This window comes from Momordica charantia, assembly GCF_013281855.1.
Source record: "Momordica charantia cultivar OHB3-1 chromosome 11 unlocalized genomic scaffold, Mcharantia_2.0 BLBB01000011.1, whole genome shotgun sequence".
NCBI lineage: Eukaryota > Viridiplantae > Streptophyta > Magnoliopsida > Cucurbitales > Cucurbitaceae > Momordica > Momordica charantia.
This window is the reverse complement of record NW_028275159.1, coordinates 9293697-9315202: the sequence shown is the minus strand read 5'-3', so window position 1 is coordinate 9315202 and position 21506 is coordinate 9293697. Positions and strand designations below refer to the sequence as shown.

The 21506-nt window shown below is 36.8% G+C and overlaps 3 protein-coding genes across 4 annotated transcripts; 2 read left to right on the top strand and 1 right to left on the bottom strand.

Annotated features, from left to right (window-relative positions):
• The first annotated feature begins 1129 nt into the window (after positions 1 to 1129).
• On the top strand, positions 1130 to 4436 carry LOC111010517 (regulatory protein RecX family protein). 2 transcript variants are annotated; one of them, XM_022283977.2, is made up of 6 exons: positions 1130 to 1355; positions 1635 to 1918; positions 2880 to 3051; positions 3357 to 3449; positions 3610 to 3697; positions 3848 to 4436. In XM_022283977.2, exons 1-6 carry the CDS (start codon positions 1285 to 1287, stop codon positions 4127 to 4129), a joined length of 990 nt encoding a protein of 329 aa, XP_022139669.1. In that variant the 5' UTR covers positions 1130 to 1284; the 3' UTR covers positions 4130 to 4436. The 2 variants fall into 2 exon arrangements, with proteins under 2 accessions (XP_022139669.1, XP_022139668.1); XM_022283976.2 differs by having other exon boundaries at positions 1132 to 1355; positions 2871 to 3051.
• A 141-nt stretch (positions 4437 to 4577) lies between these two features.
• Positions 4578 to 13579, bottom strand: LOC111010465 (Leucine-rich repeat receptor-like protein kinase family protein). The gene is made up of 2 exons (XM_022283913.2): positions 10735 to 13579; positions 4578 to 10639 (listed from the first exon to the last, which is right to left on the bottom strand). Exons 1-2 carry the CDS (start codon positions 13577 to 13579, stop codon positions 10173 to 10175), a joined length of 3312 nt encoding a protein of 1103 aa, XP_022139605.1. The 3' UTR covers positions 4578 to 10172.
• On the top strand, positions 8154 to 8852 carry LOC111010533 (uncharacterized). The gene has a single exon (XM_022283992.1). The coding sequence runs from the start codon at positions 8154 to 8156 to the stop codon at positions 8850 to 8852; it is 699 nt and encodes a 232-aa protein (XP_022139684.1).
• Positions 13580 to 21506: the final 7927 nt, after the last annotated feature.

The following is a 21506-nucleotide window of genomic DNA, read 5'->3' as shown; positions in this document are numbered from 1 at the left end:
AAAAGTGAGAAAATTTACGTGGAAATTGACTCAAATGACCTTCAAAAGTTTATGGAATGCTCAAATGACCTACTTTTTAAATGTGTCCAAATGACCTACTTTAAGCATTAATGATGTGTCAGAGGAGATGAAATGACCCAAATATCCTTAATCATAAGACATGACCGCTGGAAAAAACCTCGGTCGGGGTCATATTAATTGCGGAATCATTTAATTCACAACAACCATTGCCTTTAATTTTGCTGTTTTTGATTTCTTCTTAAGATTGGACTACATTTGAAAAGCAATTTTGCTGTTTGTTTGCTTTGATTTTGAAACATGTTTCATTTTTAAATTTAGTTTCGTATTTCGGCATGATTCTGCTAAAGTTGACTATGAATCTCGGGCGGGAGTTATGGTTTCCCGACTGAGTTTCATAAGAAACGATGAACCTCGGGCGAGGTTTCGCCCGAGGTCAACGATTGGTGATAGAAAAAGTTGACGCAACCTCGAGGTTTCTAAGCCTTTGTCATTTTTCTCGGGTTCGATCTCGGGCGAGGTTGAGCCTCTTTCAATTACCTAGGGCTCAACCTCGCCTGAGGTCGAATCCGAGAAAAATGACAGAGGCTTACTAAACCTTGAGCGACGTTTCAAATCTCTTCAACCTCGCTCGAGGTCCATCCCACTTCATCGAAAATACTTCTTCATCTTCAACCTCCCACCACACCACTTCAAATATTTCAAATCAAACTCCCGCAGCCACAGACCTCAATTCCAACATAAATGAAAAATCAAAGAAAAACAGGGAACGAAACAAAGAAGAACACCAGAAAACAAAATCAACAGAAAAAAACCTAAATTGATGCAATATTATACATGTATTCGTTCATCTAAACATCGAAAAACTGAATCAATGCAAATAAACAACCATTCAACTCCTCAACACACATAAAATCGAAGCCAATCGCCAAGAGAAACAAAAATAAAGAAGAAATTCGAAGGGACTGCAAAGAAAAATCGAGAAGATGAATTTGGGTTGAAAACGACGAGGAATGGGGAAATGGTAAAGTAAATGGTTTGGTTTTCTTTTAAAGGTAGTACTATAATTTTGCTACTTTTTAAAATTAATTAAATATTCCCGTGACATTTGGACATGATAATTTTAGCTTTCCCAAATTACTCACCTCAAGCTTCTAACAGAATACTGCATTCTTCCCTCACCGCAACCGCAGCAATCCAGCGGCAACGATATTCGATTCTGGGGTTTACATCTCCGGCGATGATTTTGGCCGATTCAAGCTATAAATGACGGCCATGGCGGGAATCAGCGTCCGAGCCTCAATTCAGCTTCAACATAGGGTTTTCCCAATATCCTGGTGATTAATTTTTCTAACATTCATTTTCTCTGCCGCTTGTCTGGTTGTCAAGAATGAATATAGCGAGCTAGAGAAGGGGATTCGAACAAATTTTTTCGTAGTTTTCTTTATATATGTGATTATCTATATACGATATGATTGACTGGAGATGGGTTCTTGTTTTCTCCATCCGTATGTCGTTGCTGATAATATCATTCTTTTATTTGAAGGAAGGTTGTAAATAGTTCTCTTCTGCTTTGTTCTTGTTTTGATTTTTATGGTGGAGCTGTGTATCTTCAGGGTGAAGAAGAGCAGCATTGTTGCTTGCTTGAAAACCAGAGACTATAACTCGTCGGGTCCTGTTAGGTACACTCCAAAAAGGTCTTCAAATGATCAGAAACCAAGAACACCTCTGGCACCGGAAATTGTAAATGGAAGCGATTTCGGTAGTGGTTTGGATGATAATCCTCGGAGGATTGAGGTTAAACATAGGGGTGCAGTACGGAGAAGTAACTTTTATGATAGGTTACATCATCAAAGGCAGAATGAGAAGGAAAACAGGTCAAATGGTCGAAGTATGCAAGGTATATGGAACTTTTAAATTAGTTGAAGTTGTCATATGTGTTTACTCTTCATGATGAATGATTAAGTTGGATTGATCAAAATCTGTAATGTTTGCACTTTAGTGCACTTTGTTCTTTTAAAAACACCGCTGTACTTGTTATGAACTCAAAACGTGGGGGTTGAGTCATCTTCAATTCCTATCTTCTTTCAAACTTTTGATAGATTGAAGATCTCGATAGGGGTTCAGAAGGTTTTAACTTATAAATTTCATGAAAAAACTCAAATGTTTGAAAGGAAAATTCAGGGTGTGGATTGTGGAATAAGGAAGTTCTTTAGGGAGTGTAGAGAGGGTATTGAAAAATTATGGTTTTGAATCCAAAAGAAAGTTTTGAACGCTATACTAAAGCTTCGAAGAGGGGATAGGTAGATTTAAAAGTGCTCTGATATTGATAGATATCTCCCAAGAATTAGGTTAGACTCATTTAAGTACTTGTAGTCCTTTTATACTGAATCAAGAGAAATATCTCAATGAGATTTACAGAACTCCCAGGACTTTTGAGAGGCTAGATTGTTTTCCTGCCTTTTTATTTTCTACCTCTCTCATTTATACTAACAGCCTCTGTTTAACTACCTACTTTCATCAGTCACAGTTATATAACAGCATCAAGCCTCTTTAACTATTGTAATCCTATTAGATTGTCTCTAATGTTTGAAAACATCACTGGTGATCTAGGTAATTATGAAGAGTTTTTGAATCAGGAGGAAGGCTCTTGGAAAAAAAAAAAAGCTAGATATAAATGTATAAGATATTAGTCTAGGAACTCTAGGCTTCTTAATTGAATTTATAGGCTAATTTTGAATAGAATAGCACTTTCTTGCATGGAAAAACACTCTTGTGTCATTTCCTCTCTTGAAGTGCTTTAGCCCTTATTTCCCTTGGTGATTAATGCCAATCTTAAAGGCTTTTTTTAGGGTTTGAAGATGAATTCGACGACAATTTGGGCTTTGTTGATGATCTCTTGCAAAAGCCTGAGGCAGTAGATGAGGGGTTAAAGATTTACAACAAGAAATGTTATCATGGAAACAATGATTTACAGGGAAATAAAAGTAAGCAAGATGCTGAGAAATTGGCTATTGAATTACTTGCAACAAGGTAACATTATGTCAATTATGGTTACTGTCTTTTATCTTGGAATCTGATGGCATCTGTCAAAGTATCACGAAAATAAGTTTTGGACGGATTTGTATGAAAATGTTCTGCTAGGATTTTGAAGTATATGTGAACTTTTTAAAAACTTTTCCTAATGTGTGAGAAGAATTTACCATATATTATTAAAACATAATAAATAACCTGGTGAAACTACAAGAGCATTTCGCTTGGCCTATTTCTTTAACTGGCAACCATAAATGCATTTGCTTTTGCAAGAAGAATATTAAGCATGTGATAGCATTCTGCAGAGCCTTCACTGCAGTTGAGCTGAGGAAGAAATTGCTCGGTAGGAGGTTCTCTTCTGACACAGTGGAAGCAGTGATCAATGATTTCAAGAGCAGGTCCTGTAATAATGTTTAGTGTCCATCAGCAACTTCTTGACAAATTAACTTTCTAAGTTTACATTGAAACAGATTTCAATTTTGTAGTCAGACTCGACCTCAATTGCAAAAGACTTGATTGCCTTTCACGTGAGACTAACCCTTTTAACTATATTTTTAGGGGGTTGATCAATGACGGCCTGTATGCTGAAGCATTTTCCCGTTCGAGATGGTCTTCCTCCAGCTGGGGACCCAGGAAACTCAAGCAGGTAACTGCTTCTATTTCCATTGCCACCGTCTTTCTCGTCTTTCCCTTCTCGTCATTGATACGAGACGTAGGAGGATTCTCTATAAGTTGCAGGACTAGAAAAACTTGTGTATCACCCTTAAGATAATGAGAGGTTTATTTTCTGGATCAGGCACTAGTAAGTAAGGGGATAGGAGGAGAAGTTGCTCAGAAAGCAATTAAACTGGTTTTTGAAGAAGGTGAAGAATCTGGCGATGGAATGTCAAGTGTGGGGTTATCAAAGGTTTCAATGGATCATTTATTCGTTCAGGCCTCGAAACAGTGGCTACGAGGCCGGGACGCCCCGAAAGAGACTAGAAAATCAAGAATAGTTAGGTGGCTTCAATACCGGGGGTTTGACTGGGGTGTCACTAGAACCATCCTAAAGAAGTTAGAAACTGAGTACCCTCCTTAGTAATCTAATGAAAAGATTCAAGGATTTAGAGGCTTTTGAGATCCCCATCTTCTTGGGAAGCATTGAGTTTGGATGCTGTACCAATGGGTGCAAAGAGAAGTGTGAAGGAGGGGGAAGTAGAAGGATAATGACACCTACTGCAGCAGTGGCACATTTGAAGATCTGATTGTTCTGTTCTGTGGACAATTATGCTTTTTTAGTAGAATTAATACTTACTTTACTTCTTTTAATGCATATGTGATTGAGGAGGCCCTGTTTGTAGTAGATTTTTTGTCATCCTTATTTATATAATTGGACTTCTCCTCCTCTTCTTCCCTCTCTCTTTTCTTAACAAAAAGAATGTGGAATTTTTGGAGACTAAAGGCTCGTTAACGAACGTTCTTGTTTTTCGTTTCCCGTTTCTCTTTTCTAAATTTTGAGAAACATAAATATTTGGTAACTGTTCCTATTTCTCGTTTCTCAATTTTAAGTAACATTTCCAAAATTGGGTAGAAATTTTTGTAACAACAACTTTTGTAGCTCATGTTTTATGTTCTTTCTAAAATATAAATAAAAAAATTATTTTATATAAAATGCATAATAAGTATTAAAATAAAATGCATAATAAGTGTTAAAAAGTAAATATAACATAAAGATTTCGAATATTTAATTTTATATATTAATTTTGATATAAAATTTTAACTTTTTTTTTTAGTTTAAAATGGTAAAGAACAAGAAATAAAAAATTACTACCAAAATGCTTATGAAAAAAGAAAGGTTAAATTACATAAACCACCCCTAAAGTATGAGGATTGTTAGAATTACACCCGAAACTTTCAATTGTATAAATTAAACCCTTCAACCTTTTACAAGTCAAAAAATTGCACCCTCAAACTTTTATTTAAAAAATTACACCCTCAAACTTGTGTAGCGTAACAAATTGCACCCTAAACTTCTAATTTAAAAAAACTAAACTCTTAAAATAAAAAAAAAAGATTAAATTTATTTTTACTCTCTCTCTCTCTTTCTACTTTTTCTCTTCTCCTTGTCATCCCTCCCACCATAAAATTTGCTGGTTTCTCTTCATCGTCTCCGTCACCCGTATAAGTATTGAGGCCAAGAGAGATGGGTAATCGAAATCGAATGAGTCTGAAAGCTGGAGAATAATTATGCGGTACAGATTTTGGCATTCGAGGAGAGGAGGGGAGAAGACGAGCTTTTCCTTGTGCGCTAACTGAACTTCACGAAACTAGAAGAATAATGTGTGACTCATCCCCCCATTTAACGCAAATAATTTTTGGATTTTGATTTCCATGTACAAATTACTTAGAAGACAAATTTCTTCCCCTTTCGTATCAGACGGTGAATTTCTTCTCGCCTCTTCTGCTGGTGGTTGGTTCGTTTGATTTTGAAGTTTTCTCTAATGGATTTTTCTTTGAAGCTTCGCTTATGATGGTTTTATACTCCAAATTTCAGACTCAGTCCGATTTCATTCTCAAATAAAAAATTACGGTAAATACGTTCAATACTGGAACAATTATGCTCCACATTTCAGACTGAATCCATTTCCTCCTCGCATACCGCAAAATACCCATCTCTCTTGGCCTCAGTATTTGCCGGTGATGGTGAAGAGAAACTAGCAAGGTTTCCCAAGAAGGGGGAGAACGTAAAAAGAGAGGAGAGAGTGAAAATAAATGGAGTTTTTTTTTTAAGAGTAATTTTTTTAAATGGAAAGTTTAGGGGTGTAATTTTTTAACCCTTGAAATGTTGAGGGTTTAATTTTTACACTTAAAGTTTGATGCTGTAATTGTGAAATTTTTTCACAAAGTTTAAGGGTTAAATTTTTACCATTGAAAGTTTGAGGGTGTAATTATAACAACCATCATACTTTAGGGATGGTTTGTGCAATTTACCCAAAAAGAAATAACAAAAAATGTTACTAAATGAAATTTGAAATTAGTTTTAATTTCTACACGCTTTCATTTTTAGTAGTATGATACATATCTCTTATATTTCTACAAACTCCATCTTTTCTTAAATTACAACATGTAGGGGCAGGAATTCCCAAAATGCAATAACCCGTAGCGAGTGATTGATTTTAGGCCAATCTCTCTTGTAATGTTTGTTATAAGATCATATCAAAGGTGTTGCTTAATAGGCTAAAGAAGGTGCTTAATGTGATCATTTCCCCCGACCAGAGTGCGTTTATTCCTAAAAGACATATCACTGACAATGCAATAGTGGGGTATGAATGCATTCATTCCCTTAGAAGCAAGAAAGGAGGAAAATCTAGTTGGGCGGCTTTGAAACTTGACATGAGTAAGGTCTATGATCGTGTTGAATGAGCGTTCCTGGAAAAGATAATGTTGAGGCTGGGATTTGATAAAGCCTGGGTTGATTTAATTATGAGATGTGTTCGGTTAGATACGTTATCTTTCAAGCTCAATGGAGAGAAAGTTGGCCATGTTACTCCCTACAGGGGACTCCGCCAGGGGACCCATTATCGCCATACTTGTTTCTCATGTGCACATAAGGGTTGTCTAGCCTTCTCCATCAGGCCTCAATTGAGAAAAAAGTCTCTGGACTATCTATTGCTCGGCAAAGTCCTCCTATATCTCACATCTTCTTCGTGGATGATAGTCTCTTATTTTTTAAGGCCAAAATTAGTGAAGGAGCTTGCATTAGTGAATGTCTTAAACGGTATGAAGTTGCTTCGGGGCAGGTTATAAATTTCAATAAATCCGTTCTTGCATTTAGTCCAAACACGAATGAAGCTTTTAAGGAACAAATAAGGGATCTTCTTTCTGTTAGAGTTGTGGCCTACCATCACCAATATTTGGGTCTCCCTTCCTTTCTATCTCGGAACAAGACTATGCATTTCAATTACATTAAGGATCGTGTGTGGAAGAACTTCAAGGCTGGAAAAGTAGACTATTTTCAATGGGAGGTAAGGAGGTGTTAATTAGGCAGTTATCCAGGCTATTCCGTGCTACACGATCTCCTATTTTAGACTGCCGCAGAAGCTTATTCAGGAGCTGAATCAACTGGCGGCTCGTTTCTGGTGGAGTGTAGATAGAGAGGACAGGAAGATCCATTGGGTTGGCTGGAAATCAATGTGTCGACCGAAATGCTTGTGAGGGATGGGCTTTAGGGATCTTAAGATTTTCAACAAGGCTCTGCTAGCAAAACAAGGTTGGAGGATTTTAAATGACCCGAACTCAATGCTTGCACAAGTCCTAAAGGGACGTTATTTCAAACAGGGCACCTTTTTATCTGCAAAACTCGGTTGGAGTCCTTCGTTCATTTGGAGAAGTATTCTGTGGGGTCAGGATTTACTTAAAGAGGGAACCCGATGGCGCATTGGGAATAGTGAAAGGGTGAAGATTTATGGTGATAATTGGGTTCCTAATCAACCAACTCTTAAAATCCTATCCCGGCCCCAAATTCCCATTGACACAAACGTTAGTCATCTGATTGATAATGAGCTAGGCCAGTGGAAGGCATATATAGTTCAATATATTTTCTCGCCGGATGAAGCTAAGGGTATTCTATCGATTCCTATTGGGATGAGCCATGGATGGGATCGTTTGATTTGGCACCATGAAAAATCGGGTGTATACACAGTTAAAAGTGGATATAAAGCTGCTCAGATGACATTATCGAATAACTTGACATCATCCTCTTCTATGGATAGCTTGGCAAATTGGTGGCGAGGAGTGTGAAAATTATCTCTCCCTAGTAAAATAAAAGTCTTCTTTTGGCATTTGTGTTTAGACAAGCTCCCAACGGGAGCTAATTTGACTCAAAGGGAGGTGGATATCCAAAATATTTGTGTTTTACGTGGGAAGAAAGGAGAAGATTCTTACCATATATTTTGGCTTTGTAAATATACCAAACATAAATGGATGAACTCTAAATTTCACCATCTCTCTGTGGGAAGAAAGGAGAAGATTCTTACCATTTATTTTGGCTTTGTAAATATACCAAACATAAATGGATGAACTCTAAATTTCACCATCTCTCTGTTCTTCATCCTCAGGCACCTATGATCAATATCTTAAGGGACTGGCGAGACATGTTAAATTGGAAAGATTTTGAGGAATTGGTTGTGTTTTTGTGGAGTTTATGGAATCGTAGAAATGCATTTGTGTTTAATAAGAGAAGAGTTGAGGATGATGATTTGGCGGGATGGGTCAGTACTTACATTGCTACATTCAAGGCTACTAATACCAATCATGCAACAGCCAACCAAGATGTTAGTCAAAGTTTTCAACAATCTTCACAAATACATCAAGCTCAGAATCACACTATTTGGTGCCCAGCAGAAGAGGGGGTCTTTAAATTAAAGACAGATGCTTCTTTTTCCTCTATCGATTTTAATGCAGGTCTGGGAGTCATCATCATCAGAGACCATAGAGGGCAAGTTCTAGCTTCGGCTACGAAATACTTGGAGCATGTGGCGTCCGTGGATGATGCTGAAGCGCTTGCTGCAGTGGAAGGCCTTCGTGTGGCAATGGAGACTGGAATTTCTCCGATCCTTTTGGAAACTGACTCTTTGCGTATCTACAATCTTTTTGCTCGAGATAAAGAAGGCCTATCAAAGACGGGATCAATTATTGAATATGTGAAAACTCATCTTGCTACCAGATTGCAGGTATCCTATAGCTTCACAAAAAGAACTGGAAATACGATCGCTCACCTTTTGGCGAGAAGAGCCCTCCAGTCTCAGGAAAATTTCGTCTAGCTTGAGGAGGGGCCGGAGGACATCTTGAACGCTCTAGATTCTGAATGCTTAGATTTGTTTTTGTAATTTCTTTGTTTTAAATTTGTTTTTCTTAAAAAAAAAATGTAGGGGCGGGAATTCGAACTCCCGACTTTTTGGTCAAAGATAGATGTCTTAAGCAGTTGAGTTATATTGTTGGCTACAAATCCCGTCTTTGATTCAAAATATATTACTTAAGAATGATTTATACTTTATCCATCGAAACTGATGTATACTTAACTCCATCGAGACTGAAGTTTGGATACATATTGTGACCAAGATTGTGAATTAATGTACATATACAAAACGTTATTATATTCCCCTTTTTGAGTAATAAATGGGAGTGTTTTGCCCCTAAACAAAACAAATTGCTGCGGGATATGATGATTGGCAGCATGTGCAGGAGAGAAGCAAGGTAAGTGTTGAAAGAAAATGGTGTGGGAAATGGCAATTCCTTGTTACTACATGTGCTCCCAATTCAAAACATTCAAATTGTCTTCTTCCATTTTACTCCAAGTTTTTCTATGCCTTCCATGTGCTAGCCCCCTTTCATCGTGCCACCATGTGACTCGAGAAACCTCATTTGCTCCATAAATTATTTCACGAGTTGGAATGATATATGGCTAACGATTTCATCTATTGGGTTCATCCAGGGGTGGAGGAATTTGAACCTTCAACTTTTAAGGACTTGTAGCAAATTAAGTTCGTCCATGAAATTTCTTTGTTCATCAGAATAAGACAGATTAATCGCACTTTGGAGTCGTTTGGATCCATTGTCAAGTTTGGTCTTTTTCTCAATCCTGTACGGAAGTAAGGAATTCTTTATGGGGTTCAACGATTAGGTTAATCTCCCTCCTCAAAAGGGTCGTTTTCCACGTCACTAAACATGGTCCCTTTATTTTGATTCCAACTCCACAGTTCATTCATAAATAGAACTGGAGATTAATCAATTTTTCCAGGGAAAGGTCGGTTTTTTTAAGTCTTCATGTGCTCTTATTAGTCATTCCTTCCTTGAGAATGAAAACAAATGATTAGAACAATGACTCATATGGGTTTTGTCTATTATTTACAACTACTCCATGTAGCCATTTCTCACACCTCTCCAACTTGGATAAAATTAAAAAGAAAAAAAAAGACAGAGCCATATAATCTTTTTAAACTAACTGTTTAAGTTAATCAATGATTATTTTCAAATTTACAAACCTTTTTTCCATCTTGATTCTTGAGTTGAAAAAGGGTAAAAAAAAAAAAGAAAAAAAGGGAATTTTTTTTTACTGGGTTTTAGGAGCTGATTCTGGACCGTTAGATTGAATCATCAGAGAACACAAAGGAGCACTGGGAAGATCCTTGGGACACAAACTTCCTCGACAGCGACCGCGGCGGAGGCGACGACGGCACCACCGCCGTTCCCGGCTTGGCGCCGTCGACGGTGGCCCTACCAAATTCGACATGTCGAATCTCCTTGAGCATTGCGACGACATCTTTCATCGTGGGCCGATCGTTGACCCTGACGCTGACACAGAGCGACGCGATGGCTAGGGTTTGCAGCATCTCGTGCATGGCAGGATCGGCTCTTCCTCTGAGCTTGGAATCGAAAATGGCGACTGGGTCTCGCTTTCCGGCCAAATAATCGCGGACCCATTGCACCAAACTCACTCCTCCGGGTATCGTCGGGTCCAGCGGGTGCCGCCCCGTTAGAACCTCCATTATCACCACTCCGAAGCTGTACACATCGCTCTTCTCTGTGATTCTCTGCGTCGACCCAAGCTCTGTAGTCACCACGAAAAAGCTTAATTATGAATCCATGGCGTCGATTTAATAAATCGAACAGATGGGTACGAAAAGGGGTAGAGAAAAAACATACCCGGGGCCATGTAGCCGTAAGAACCAGCAAGATGAGGTGGTCTCTGCAATGGCTTCCCTGAACCGTCTTCATCGCTGTTTATACTCACGATTCTGGCCAGCCCAAAGTCGGCGAGGTAAGGTTGCAAGCCATGACCGAGCAGCACATTCATGGCCTTCACATCGCCATGTAAGATTGGAGGAAGACAGTCGTGGTGGAGATATGCGAGAGCATGAGCCACCCCTAAGAGAATTTTGTATCTGACCTCCCATTCTGCTCCTCCCTTTCCTGCGCCATGGAGAAGGGAGCTCAAGCTTCCATTTGGGAGATAATCATAGAACAGGAGCTTCAAATTCCTGTTGGATCCCCAACCCAGAAGCCTGATTATGTTCTTGTGTCGAATTGAACCCAGAGTTTGGATTTCTGAACTGAAGGCTCCTGAATCTTCATTCGACCACATTTTCTTCACTGCCATTGTTCCCCCACTTGGGGTTGTGACTCTGTACACAACGCCGGAGCTTCCGGTACCAATGACATTGGATGAAGTTAAGTTTCGGATGATGTCGTCGATTGGAAACTCGAGCTTTTGGTACAAAGTTATTTCCCAGTTTTCCCCTTCTGAGAGAAGTCTGGAATTGGCGATATGGGTGCGGATTAGCATGTAAATTGCTAGAAGGATCAGCACTGCACTGGTGCTGATCAGGATTGGCATCGCCACCTTCATGGCTCCTCTGCTTCTGCTGTTGGATACCACATTGTCTGCAGGAAGCCCACCTGATATGTAAAGGCCTTTGTTTCCGGCAATGTTGCTGAGAGGGAGCTTCTGAAAGAAAGGTTTGTCGGGCAATTCACCGACGAAGTCGTTGTAGGAGACGTTTAGAGAGACGAGGTTTTGAAGTCCTACAAGAAGGCTGAGGTTCCCAGAGAGGCTGTTGTGGGAGAGGTCTAGAATTCCTAGCTTGGTGAGACCAGAGAATTCTGATGGGATTTCACCTGAAAATTGATTGCAACTTAGATTAAGAGCTATTTCGAGGGAAGAAATTTGACCCAATTCCTTTGGGAGCTCCCCAGAGAAGCCATTGTTGCCAAGGTCTAATAACTGGAGCTTCTTGCAGGAAACGATTTCTCCCGGGATTTTCCCAGAAAGTTGGTTTTTTCCAAGGTTGAGTTTTGTTAGTTCAATCAATCCTCCAATTCTGAGATGGACCTGGCCATTAAACCTGTTGTTGGAGATGTCCAAAATCTGTAGGCTCTTTGGCAGATCATCTGGCAAAGGACCAGTGAGCCCATTGGAATGGAGGTCGAGAAGCTCGAGATTTTCACATTCTGATAACGATGGAGGAATTCTTCCAACAAGAAGGTTTTCACCCATGTCAAAGAAATTCAAGTTCTTCAGATGGCCAATCTCTGATGGAATAGTACCTCCGATCCTGTTCTCATTCAGTCTTAACCTGTACAGATTCGTACAGTTTCCTATATCAGGTGGAATAAACCCGGACAGATTATTCGAAATAAGAAGAATCTTGGTGAGATTCTTCAACCCGAAAATCTGTTTCGGTATTGGACCGACCAAGTTGTTAAAAGAGAGATCGAGAGCCTGGAGATTCTGGCAGTCTGAGAGAGTGTTGGGAATACTTCCTGTTAGATTGTTTTGCCAGGCAAAAAATATAGTCAAGTTCTTTAGGTTGCCAATGGCAGTGGGTATCTCGCCTGAAATCATGTTGTTGTCGATCTCCAGGTGAGACAAAGCCAAACAATTAGAGATTTCAGAAGGTATTGTACCAGAGAGCTGATTAATACTCAGTTGAAGCTCTTGAAGATTTGAAAGTCCTCCAAGACTTTTTGGTATGCTTCCAGTTAGAAGATTTTCTGAAAAGTCAAGGACTAGGAGCTCCTTGCAGTTCTCAAGTTCATCCGGAATTTCACCCTCCAAGTTGTTCTGCCATAGAAGGACACTTTGAAGATTTCTCAGCTCCCCGAGTTGTCTCGGTATCAGCCCAGAAAGAGTATTCTGATACAGGTAAAGACTCTGCAACTCACTACAGTTTCCAATCTCTTCTGGGATTGGACCGGAGAGCCGGGATGAATAAATGGCTATGGTTTGGATTCTTTTCAGCATCCCAATCGTCGACGGAAGCCTCCCGGAGATTTTGGTTTCGGCTATGCCTAACATGACTAAACTGCTGCAGTTTCCAATCTCCATTGGCAATTCACCCTTGAGATTTTTGTTCCCTCCAGCTCTGAAAATTTGAAGCTTTTCCAACCTTCCAATGCTTTTTGGAATCTCCCCACTGAGGTTATTGTCAAAGAGTGTGAGAGACACAAGGTTTGAAAGATTTCCAATCTCCAAAGGTATAATCCCTTCAAAAGCATTGCCATTAAGATACAACTCCTGCAGCTTGCTCAGCTTGCAAATCTCTTCTGGCATTTCGCCCGAAAGGTGATTGTCGCTGAGATCAATGAAGCTGAGCTCATTATAATCTCCAAACTCTTTCGGAATCGTCCCGGAAATATTGGTCGAAGAGATGGAAAGGCTCCTCAAAAGCTTGAGAGACTGAAAATTTGAAGGCAAAGTACCTTGCAAATCCACTACTATTAACTTTATCTCCACCACCTCCCCCTTCGAATCGCAGATAATTCCGAACCATAAACATGGTGTTTCTTCCTCGGGCTTCCACGACCGCAAAGCATCGGTGGAGCTGGTTAGACTGTCCTTCCATGTAAGAAGAGCTCTACCCTGTTCATCAATGGAGTAACAAGAAGAAAAGAGAAGAGATGTCACAGAAAAAATCAAGCCTAAGGAGAAGAAATGAGGAGGAAGAAAGAGATTCCTTAGAGTTGCAGTCATTGTTCTTCTTGAGAACATAAAAAACAGAATGATCTGTTTTGGGATTGTAGAGGGTGGAAACCCATGTTTTGTTTATAGGAGAAAACAAACAGAGACCAAGAAAAAAGAAAATAAGAGAGAGAGAGGGATCTGGATCCAAGAGCCTCCTTCTGTTATTCTATTATTATTTTTTTCCTTCTCTGGTTTTTTTCTTAATTGAGAAGATGGTTCTGCATATTGGGAATATGGTTTTCAAAAAATAAAAGTTTCTTTTTTCCTTTTTCTTATCTTTTGGTTAATAACTTCCCATAAACTGTTGCGTTTTACCAGTAGTAACTATCAGAAATGACATCTTCTGTATTGGTTCTGAACGTGATGTGAGCTTCTTCTTTGGCCATCTTGTTTGCTCATTTCTGGTTAAACTACACCCTCTTCTAATCTCCTCCAATGGCTGTTCTGGATCAGTTATTATTAACAGTAAAGTATGGATATATTGATTTCTTTGGAACAAAATTTGAGTGTTTTTAGCTATGGATGTTATCGAGGAAGATGAAGGTGTCATGTTCAATAAGACAGAGGAGGAGGTGGTCCATCAAGCATGTGATTATAGTTAGCTTTTGAGCCACCCATCAATGTCTTTTACCCGTTGTGTTATTTTAGAGTTTTTGGGTCTGTTCTGTTTTTTCAAGTACAAATTTAGTAAAGACATGTTTTGGATAACTAATTTTTTAGAAGTTTTGTTTCTTTTTTCCATAGGTAATTGCTTTTTTGAGAAGGGGTAAATTTAGTTGCTTACAACTTTTAGAAGTTTTAATGTTGTCTCTAAACTGTTTTTTATTTTAATTCTAATAAGTTTTTATAATTAATACATATTGATGTGACATATTGACTAGAGTAGCGGATTTTTTTGCTCGTTTGTTCTCTCTTTGTTATTGTTGTTGTTCTTTTTTTAAAATAAAAAATAGGGAGATACTAGACTACAAAATTCGATGAAATGGGATGATGCAAATATTTTGAGCTACATATTTCATTCTAAAATTATGAGATTTGAAGGAGTACTTTTTAACTTGAGGTGGAGATTCAGATGAATGATCCTTTAAGAGAAGTGGAGCGCTGCAGTTAACCACTGAACAGTGCTTTGATTAGCTATTGTTATGAGTAATAGAGAGCGACGCGTGGATCACTCTCGAGTAGCCACGTAGGCTTGGGTGGGAGCTCGAGCTGTCGAGTTGGAGAGGAAATGCCCATGTCATGTGACGAGGAGGTCCTCAGACAAGAGTTTGTCCATGAGTATGAACTCTAACCACCTAAGCTTGTGCTTCGAATTTCCTTTTATACAAAAGAAAGTCAAAGTTATTAAAACTATACAACATCTTACACTGAACTTCTAGCTCGTCACTTCTGTTCTTCCGACCTGAGTTAAAACTTAAGCATCAGAGCGCATTTAGTCGAGCACCACATGGTGCTAGGTTTTGACACACAGGTTGATACGAATCCATTTGTGACCAATTACATATATCAAAGGAGCAATTATTACAAGAAAGGCAAGGAAGATTCAAGAGGCTTTCACACTGCACCTTCAAAAGCTTGTTAATGCACAAGAACCAACAAAGAGTTTTGAGCCCGAATTTATTCATAATGTTACTTCAATGAGTCAAGAAGAGAATGGAGCAAAGATGGCATGGGAAAAGTTGTCTATTTTGAGAGATGGCACGGAGGACAAAAAAAGTGTGCAGATTCGTGAACAGGTGCCTTTGCAGATTGCACCTCTTTGGAGTTTGTGAAGTCAAAAGTTGTCAAACCATATCCAAATGTGAAGCGCCTCCTACAGCACATAGATAAGACCATTTGAAGCATGACTACATTTTCTGATCCGCATTTAAGTGTCTAGAATGATGTGCAATCAAGTTTTAATTTGCATGTCTTATTTTCTACAATTTGCATTAAGTAGTATTTTGAAAAATCTTTGGTGTTCTTATGTTGAACGACCATTTGGCCTATTTAAAGGCTTGTAATGCTCTTGTTATGGATAACTTAAGATTAAAACATATTGAAATTCAAGAACTTTTGTTCCTTAACACTTTTGGTGTTGCTTCTTTCAAATCTTGCTTTAGGTTTGATGTTAAACCGATTCATTGGATTAGTCTCGATCAAGCTAATTCTGGAGTGAGTCGTCTTAGGATCTAGGAGTGACCATCGTAGATTCTAAGTCCGATCTAAGAGTGATTCATCTTCTAACCTTACTCTTGGTTGGAATCATTCGGTAAGTTAGTCGTTTTTGTGAATGTTTGCAAGGATCCTAGAAGGACCTCTAGCTTTGTAAACCCGAGCAACCTTGGCGCTTATCACAGGTACTACCTCAGGCGAGTGACGCTCTGCCGCATCAGCTCAGATCACCGAGGATCCTCAGCCAAATCTGCCAGCCATGTCACCTTGCCATCAACAACTATGAATAGTGATTCATACACACAATAATCTTTACATTTACAAGCTTCACTCAACTATATTCAAGAACAACAGTGATACAAAGGGGGAAAAAGAAGAAAAGAAGAAGATGTGATTTTTGTGAAAAATAAGATTAAAAGGTCAACTGGGTTGTGTGATTAAGATGGCTAAAGTTTGATTGATGGAGAAAAAGCTGTGGGAAGCTGAATTATATTATATGGATTATGGTGTGAAAGAGAAACCAACTCTTTGGAAGAATTTAGTGAAAGCCACATGGAGACAAGTTAAGAATAAAATAACTGCAAAATTTTCTTTAGCACTGAAAAAAAAAGAAAGAAAATGGCAGATCTGGTCTTCTTGTTGTATCTGTAGAAAGATGGGGTGTGGCTTTGCTGGAAAGCATTATTTAATTATTATTATTATTTAATATTTTCTTAAATTTAACAAACAACAGTAGTGTGAGATTCGAAGTCATAATTGTTTGGTTTGAATCAATTGAGCTATACTCAAGTTAGCATAGGAGGAACAGGATTAAATGAGGCTTGAATAATTTATTAATGATTTACTTTTTTTTTTCCAAGAAGTGATCATAATATTAATGCCATAATTGTAGTAAATGTTTGTAAAATTATTTTTAGAAGAGTAATATTTGAGTGTTGATGGGTAAGTATTTGCAGAAATTTGACCTCTTGAGATTCTACCAAATTCGCACCAATCTTCTAGAATAAAGGGATCGATGAGACCTGTAAAATAGAATAGCACTAAAATCGGTGTGCTCTTGTCACACCGGCTCCAATATTCCCTAGGATTTACAGAAGTCGAATCCTAGTATCTTTAAGAGATCTAGACTTCTAGACTAATGTGTTTCGTTGTGGACCTAATGTTAGATTAAGGGTCGAGATAAGGCGGGATTTCGGATTAGGATGCACAAGAATCAAGGGGAATCAAATTAAAAGGTCAAGAACACCTCGGCTCCGAGCACTGCTCAAGGTCAACCATGGGTCGTCTGGGTTAACCTGGGCGACGGTCTTTGACGACTCCCCTTCTGTCGCTTTGTCCGTTCTATATTTTTCTTCCCGTCAGTACCTATTTCACCCTTGTTTGGGTTTTTGAAAAAGAGAAGTTATCTCTCTTTCAGTATTTCTCTCCTGGTTAGAATTTGAATGAGTGAGTAAAAATGGTTTTATCCAATCTTAAATGTTCTCTTATCTACTAGAAAATTACTCACTATTTTCTTCTTATTATTATTATTTTTAACTTAGTCTTGAACTCTAATACAGTCAACTAACATAATCAAACAAATATAAATACATTTCACTTGAAAATGATGTGCCATGTTCTTGATATGATAATGATAGGGACCATTCGTAAAATTTAACCAAACCGTAGATGATGAAGATAAAATTAAATTCACAAGAACCAAATTGAATTTAAGCTTAAACCATAGAGAGTAAATTAGTAATTTAACCAAAAATTTATTTAGCATAGTCCTAGCATAAACATTTTTTTTTTTCATTTACTTGATTAGTAGATGTGTATTGATGGTAAAATATTCACGATATATCGCTAAATTTACCTATCGACAATAGTATGGGAAAGGTAAGTGTCATGTCGTTCTTGTAACGTTTTGTCAATATTGTCAAAAACATCAATATCTATCACAATATTCGGTGACGTATTGCAACTCTCATATTCTCTCGTTTTTCTTTGGTCGATATTCAGGCTGAAGACTTGAACCCACAATCTTCGATTGGAAATATATGTCTTAATCAGTTATGCTATGTTTAAGTTGATATTGCAAAATTAAATTAAAGGTTTTGTGTTAATATTTCCTGCTGAATAAGGTAAACAATGTTAGAAACTAAAATTTTATTTCTATAATAATACATGAATTAAAATACATAAAAGAAATGAAACTGAATCCCAAAATGCTAAAGGTGATAGAAGAAATTGAAAAAATTGACGAATTTGACTCAACCTAGTTTTTTTTAGTACATGAAGTGGGAATTCGAACTCGCGATTCTTTTTGGTCAGAAAGAACATGGAGTGAGAATTCGAACTCACGACTTTTTTTTTGTCAGAAATATTAATATGTGTAAATTACTGTTAACTTAGACTCATTTTGACAACTAAAATGAGTTGATCCAGTCAATTTGACTAACAAATATCCGTAAAAATTCATAAACTCATTTTTTTTTGGTTAGTTTGGTTTGTTTTATCACATTGGTTTCGATCATTTCAATCGGATTTTAGTAAGTTTTGTCTCTTAAGCTAGTTTTCATAACTTTGTGTTGTTAAAAAAAAGTTTTCGTAATTAGGAGATTTGTTCAATTTTCAACCTTCTAGATTAATACTATTTTGGTCCATCTACTGTTGACTTTGGTTTATTTTGGTCCATGTTATTTCAAAACTTCATTTTGGTCTCTATTTTTTTTTTTTTGATATCTGTAAGTGTTCGGGCCAATTTGCGTGCACCTCGACTAATCTCACGGGACTGTCTGAACCTACTACATTTGCTTGCCAAGGAAAATACAGAGTATCCAATCTCTGTATTTTCAACTTTTGTTCATTTTAGTATTTGTACTTTCAAAACGTTCATTTTGGTTCCTATACTTTTAAAAAGTGACCAATTTGATTCCTATTTGCAAAGTTCTAACACAAATGTCATATACAGTGAAAATCCTTTTATACAAATTTATGGCTATATTTAAAGAAATTTAGTGAGTGAAGTAGTTAAAACTACAATCGAAAGAAATAAGATAAACAAGAGGACGAAGAATACCAAAATGGTCGCTTAACAAAAGCACATGGACCAAAATAGACGTTTTGAAGATACATGAAGTAAAATGAACAAAATTTGAAAATACAAGATCAAGATAGATGTTTTGAAAGCATAAGAATCAAAATGAAAAAAATCGAAAGCACGTAATCAAGATAGTATTTAAATTTATCTGAATAGAATCACGTAAACGAGTAGTATAAATGAGTGAAAAGAGGTTTTGGATTATGTATTAGGAAAATTTCAGTTGCAAAAGGGCAAAGCCAAGGAAAAAGTTTACTTATTATATGCAAAAAATTGAGAGTAAAAGTTTGTTGCTAATTTGGGGCATAAAATTAAAGAGAAACCACTTCCCCATATGTTGGTTGCATATGAAAGGCAACAAGGAAAATCTTTACAGTTTACACTGTTAAAAAGTTCAATCAACTCTGTAAAAATATGGTGGGAAAAGCTTTTTTTCCTTCTCTTTTTCTTTCCACTTTTGTGTTATTGTTGACTTTTAACTTTTTCTTGCTAGAAGGTAACTTTAATAGAGGTAAAAAAAAGGGTGAATCACATGTATTTTGTACAAGAAATGAACTTTCTCTTATATTATAAAATATATATTTATTTTATCCTATTTATGTAAATGTTTCCTTTCGATGAGATTCTTTTTTACAAAATTTAAAATTGTTTGAATAGTAGCATATATTTAGTGGGTTTATTTTCCATAGTAGCAAGTCATTCTATGTCGGGAAAGTTATCATATATGTTAGATTATATGAAGTAGTTTGTTTTTCGACTCTATGAATGGACGTGTCTATTTTATTAAATCAAATTATGTAGGGTATTTCGAACTTATTAAATAAAATGTATTAATTTTGGTCCGTACGACTTTCAAAACATCAATATTAGTCCATAAGCTTTCAAAGAGTAGCTATTTTGTGGTTCTTATCGGTATTCTACTTTCAATACTCATCTTACCTAATACCCAATTCAACCAGGCTAATATTGCTTCAATATATGCCCCACCAACATATCTACCCTTCGAAACTTTCGTTATTGGATTAGCTCACACGCTTCAAATGATTACACATTTTTTGAAAACGGCAAGTTTGTTTGGTCTGGCAAACAACTGAACAACGACGACAATAGCCAATATCGTTACATTTTAAAAACTCCAAAATCATTATTTTGCAATAAATAATTTCAAACATATTTATTGCAATAAATTTTGATGGAAGAAAAATGTGAGGCAAAATCCATTTGGGATATTGGTTTTGGCTCCACACACTCTCAATAGAAGCCATTGTGATTCCCACAAATGCATTTACAAAATGGGCAGAAGGGTGTTGTTTTTGAGCAATGGAAGAGGAAGATGAACAACTTTTGAAGTGGGTGTGAATGACAGTGTATGAAATGGTGAAAAAAATTAAGAAGAAAAGTGGTTAGTGGAGGCCATAACTTTCAAGTTGATGAATAAAACAAATATATATCAATTCATGAAATGCTTGTCATTCACTCTTTCTACCTTTTATGGAGAGACATGCATGGATGCATTTGTCTTTCAAAACTATTACATAACTTTTCTTTTTCTTTTCTCTAAACCCAAATGGGAAAACTAAAAGGTTTGTCTCTTTGCCTATCTAACGAGTGCCTGTTTGAGAGTAACGATTTGGTCCATGAACTTTAGTCGGTTACAATTTAGTTTCTCTATTTCCAACAATTTTATTTCTTTAATTTAAAGTTTGTAACGATTTAATTAGTTCCTATCGTGAAAATGATGATTAAGATTTGATAGGGTTTTGCTTATATGTGTAGATCGAAAACTGATGGGAACCAAATGCTTTTATAAATTGTAAATACTAAATTGTTATATAATAAGAATTGACACTTAATTTTGATGGGATTTTTTTCACGATATGGATTAAATTGTTACTGTTTTTAAACTATAGGGACTAAATTGTTACCAATTTGAAAGTACAGGGACTAAATTGTTACTTTAATAAAAGGATGGAGACCAAAACATGTATTTTAACCTAATTTTAAAAAGAAATTTCGAAAATTGAAAATAATTTATATATGGAGGGAAGAAATTTCAAAATTACTCTACACACTCCCAAAAAATGTCTTTTTCAAATTATTCTCGAAAAAGTTTCATATTTATAGTAATTATACTTTCATCAAAACGATCTTCTTAGAGTCCTCGCCCAACAAAAAATCTTACTCTTTTTCAAAATCTCATGATAATCACTTACCTTGAGAATTAATTCACATGTATTTCTTGACACCAAATATTGTAGAGTTAGATAGTTGTCCCGTGAAATTAATCGTGGTGGGCATAAGTTGGCCTAAACACTCACGGATATTAAAAAAAAACTCACTTTTACATAAATTTAGTAACACTTGAGCATTGTCATATGAATAAAACAACTCAGGATCATTTGAGGTATGCTTTCTTCTCCCATATAAATCTCTACTAAATCATATCCCCTAATCTTGTCATTACTCTCCAAAATTGTTTCAACAAACGGTATAAAAGTGTTAGTACTTAAACTTCTCGAAAATTCTTTTTGTTTTATAGATCACAGGTCGATTTACGGTGACTTTCAACACATTGGCCAAGAACTAAAATATGGATTATCAATTAAATTTTATTTTCTAATTAATAAGAAATAAATCTCTTTCTTTTTAATTCAATAAAATTAGAAAATTTGAATATCTCACATTTTAGAGAGATTTTCAATACTTTAAATAGTGTGG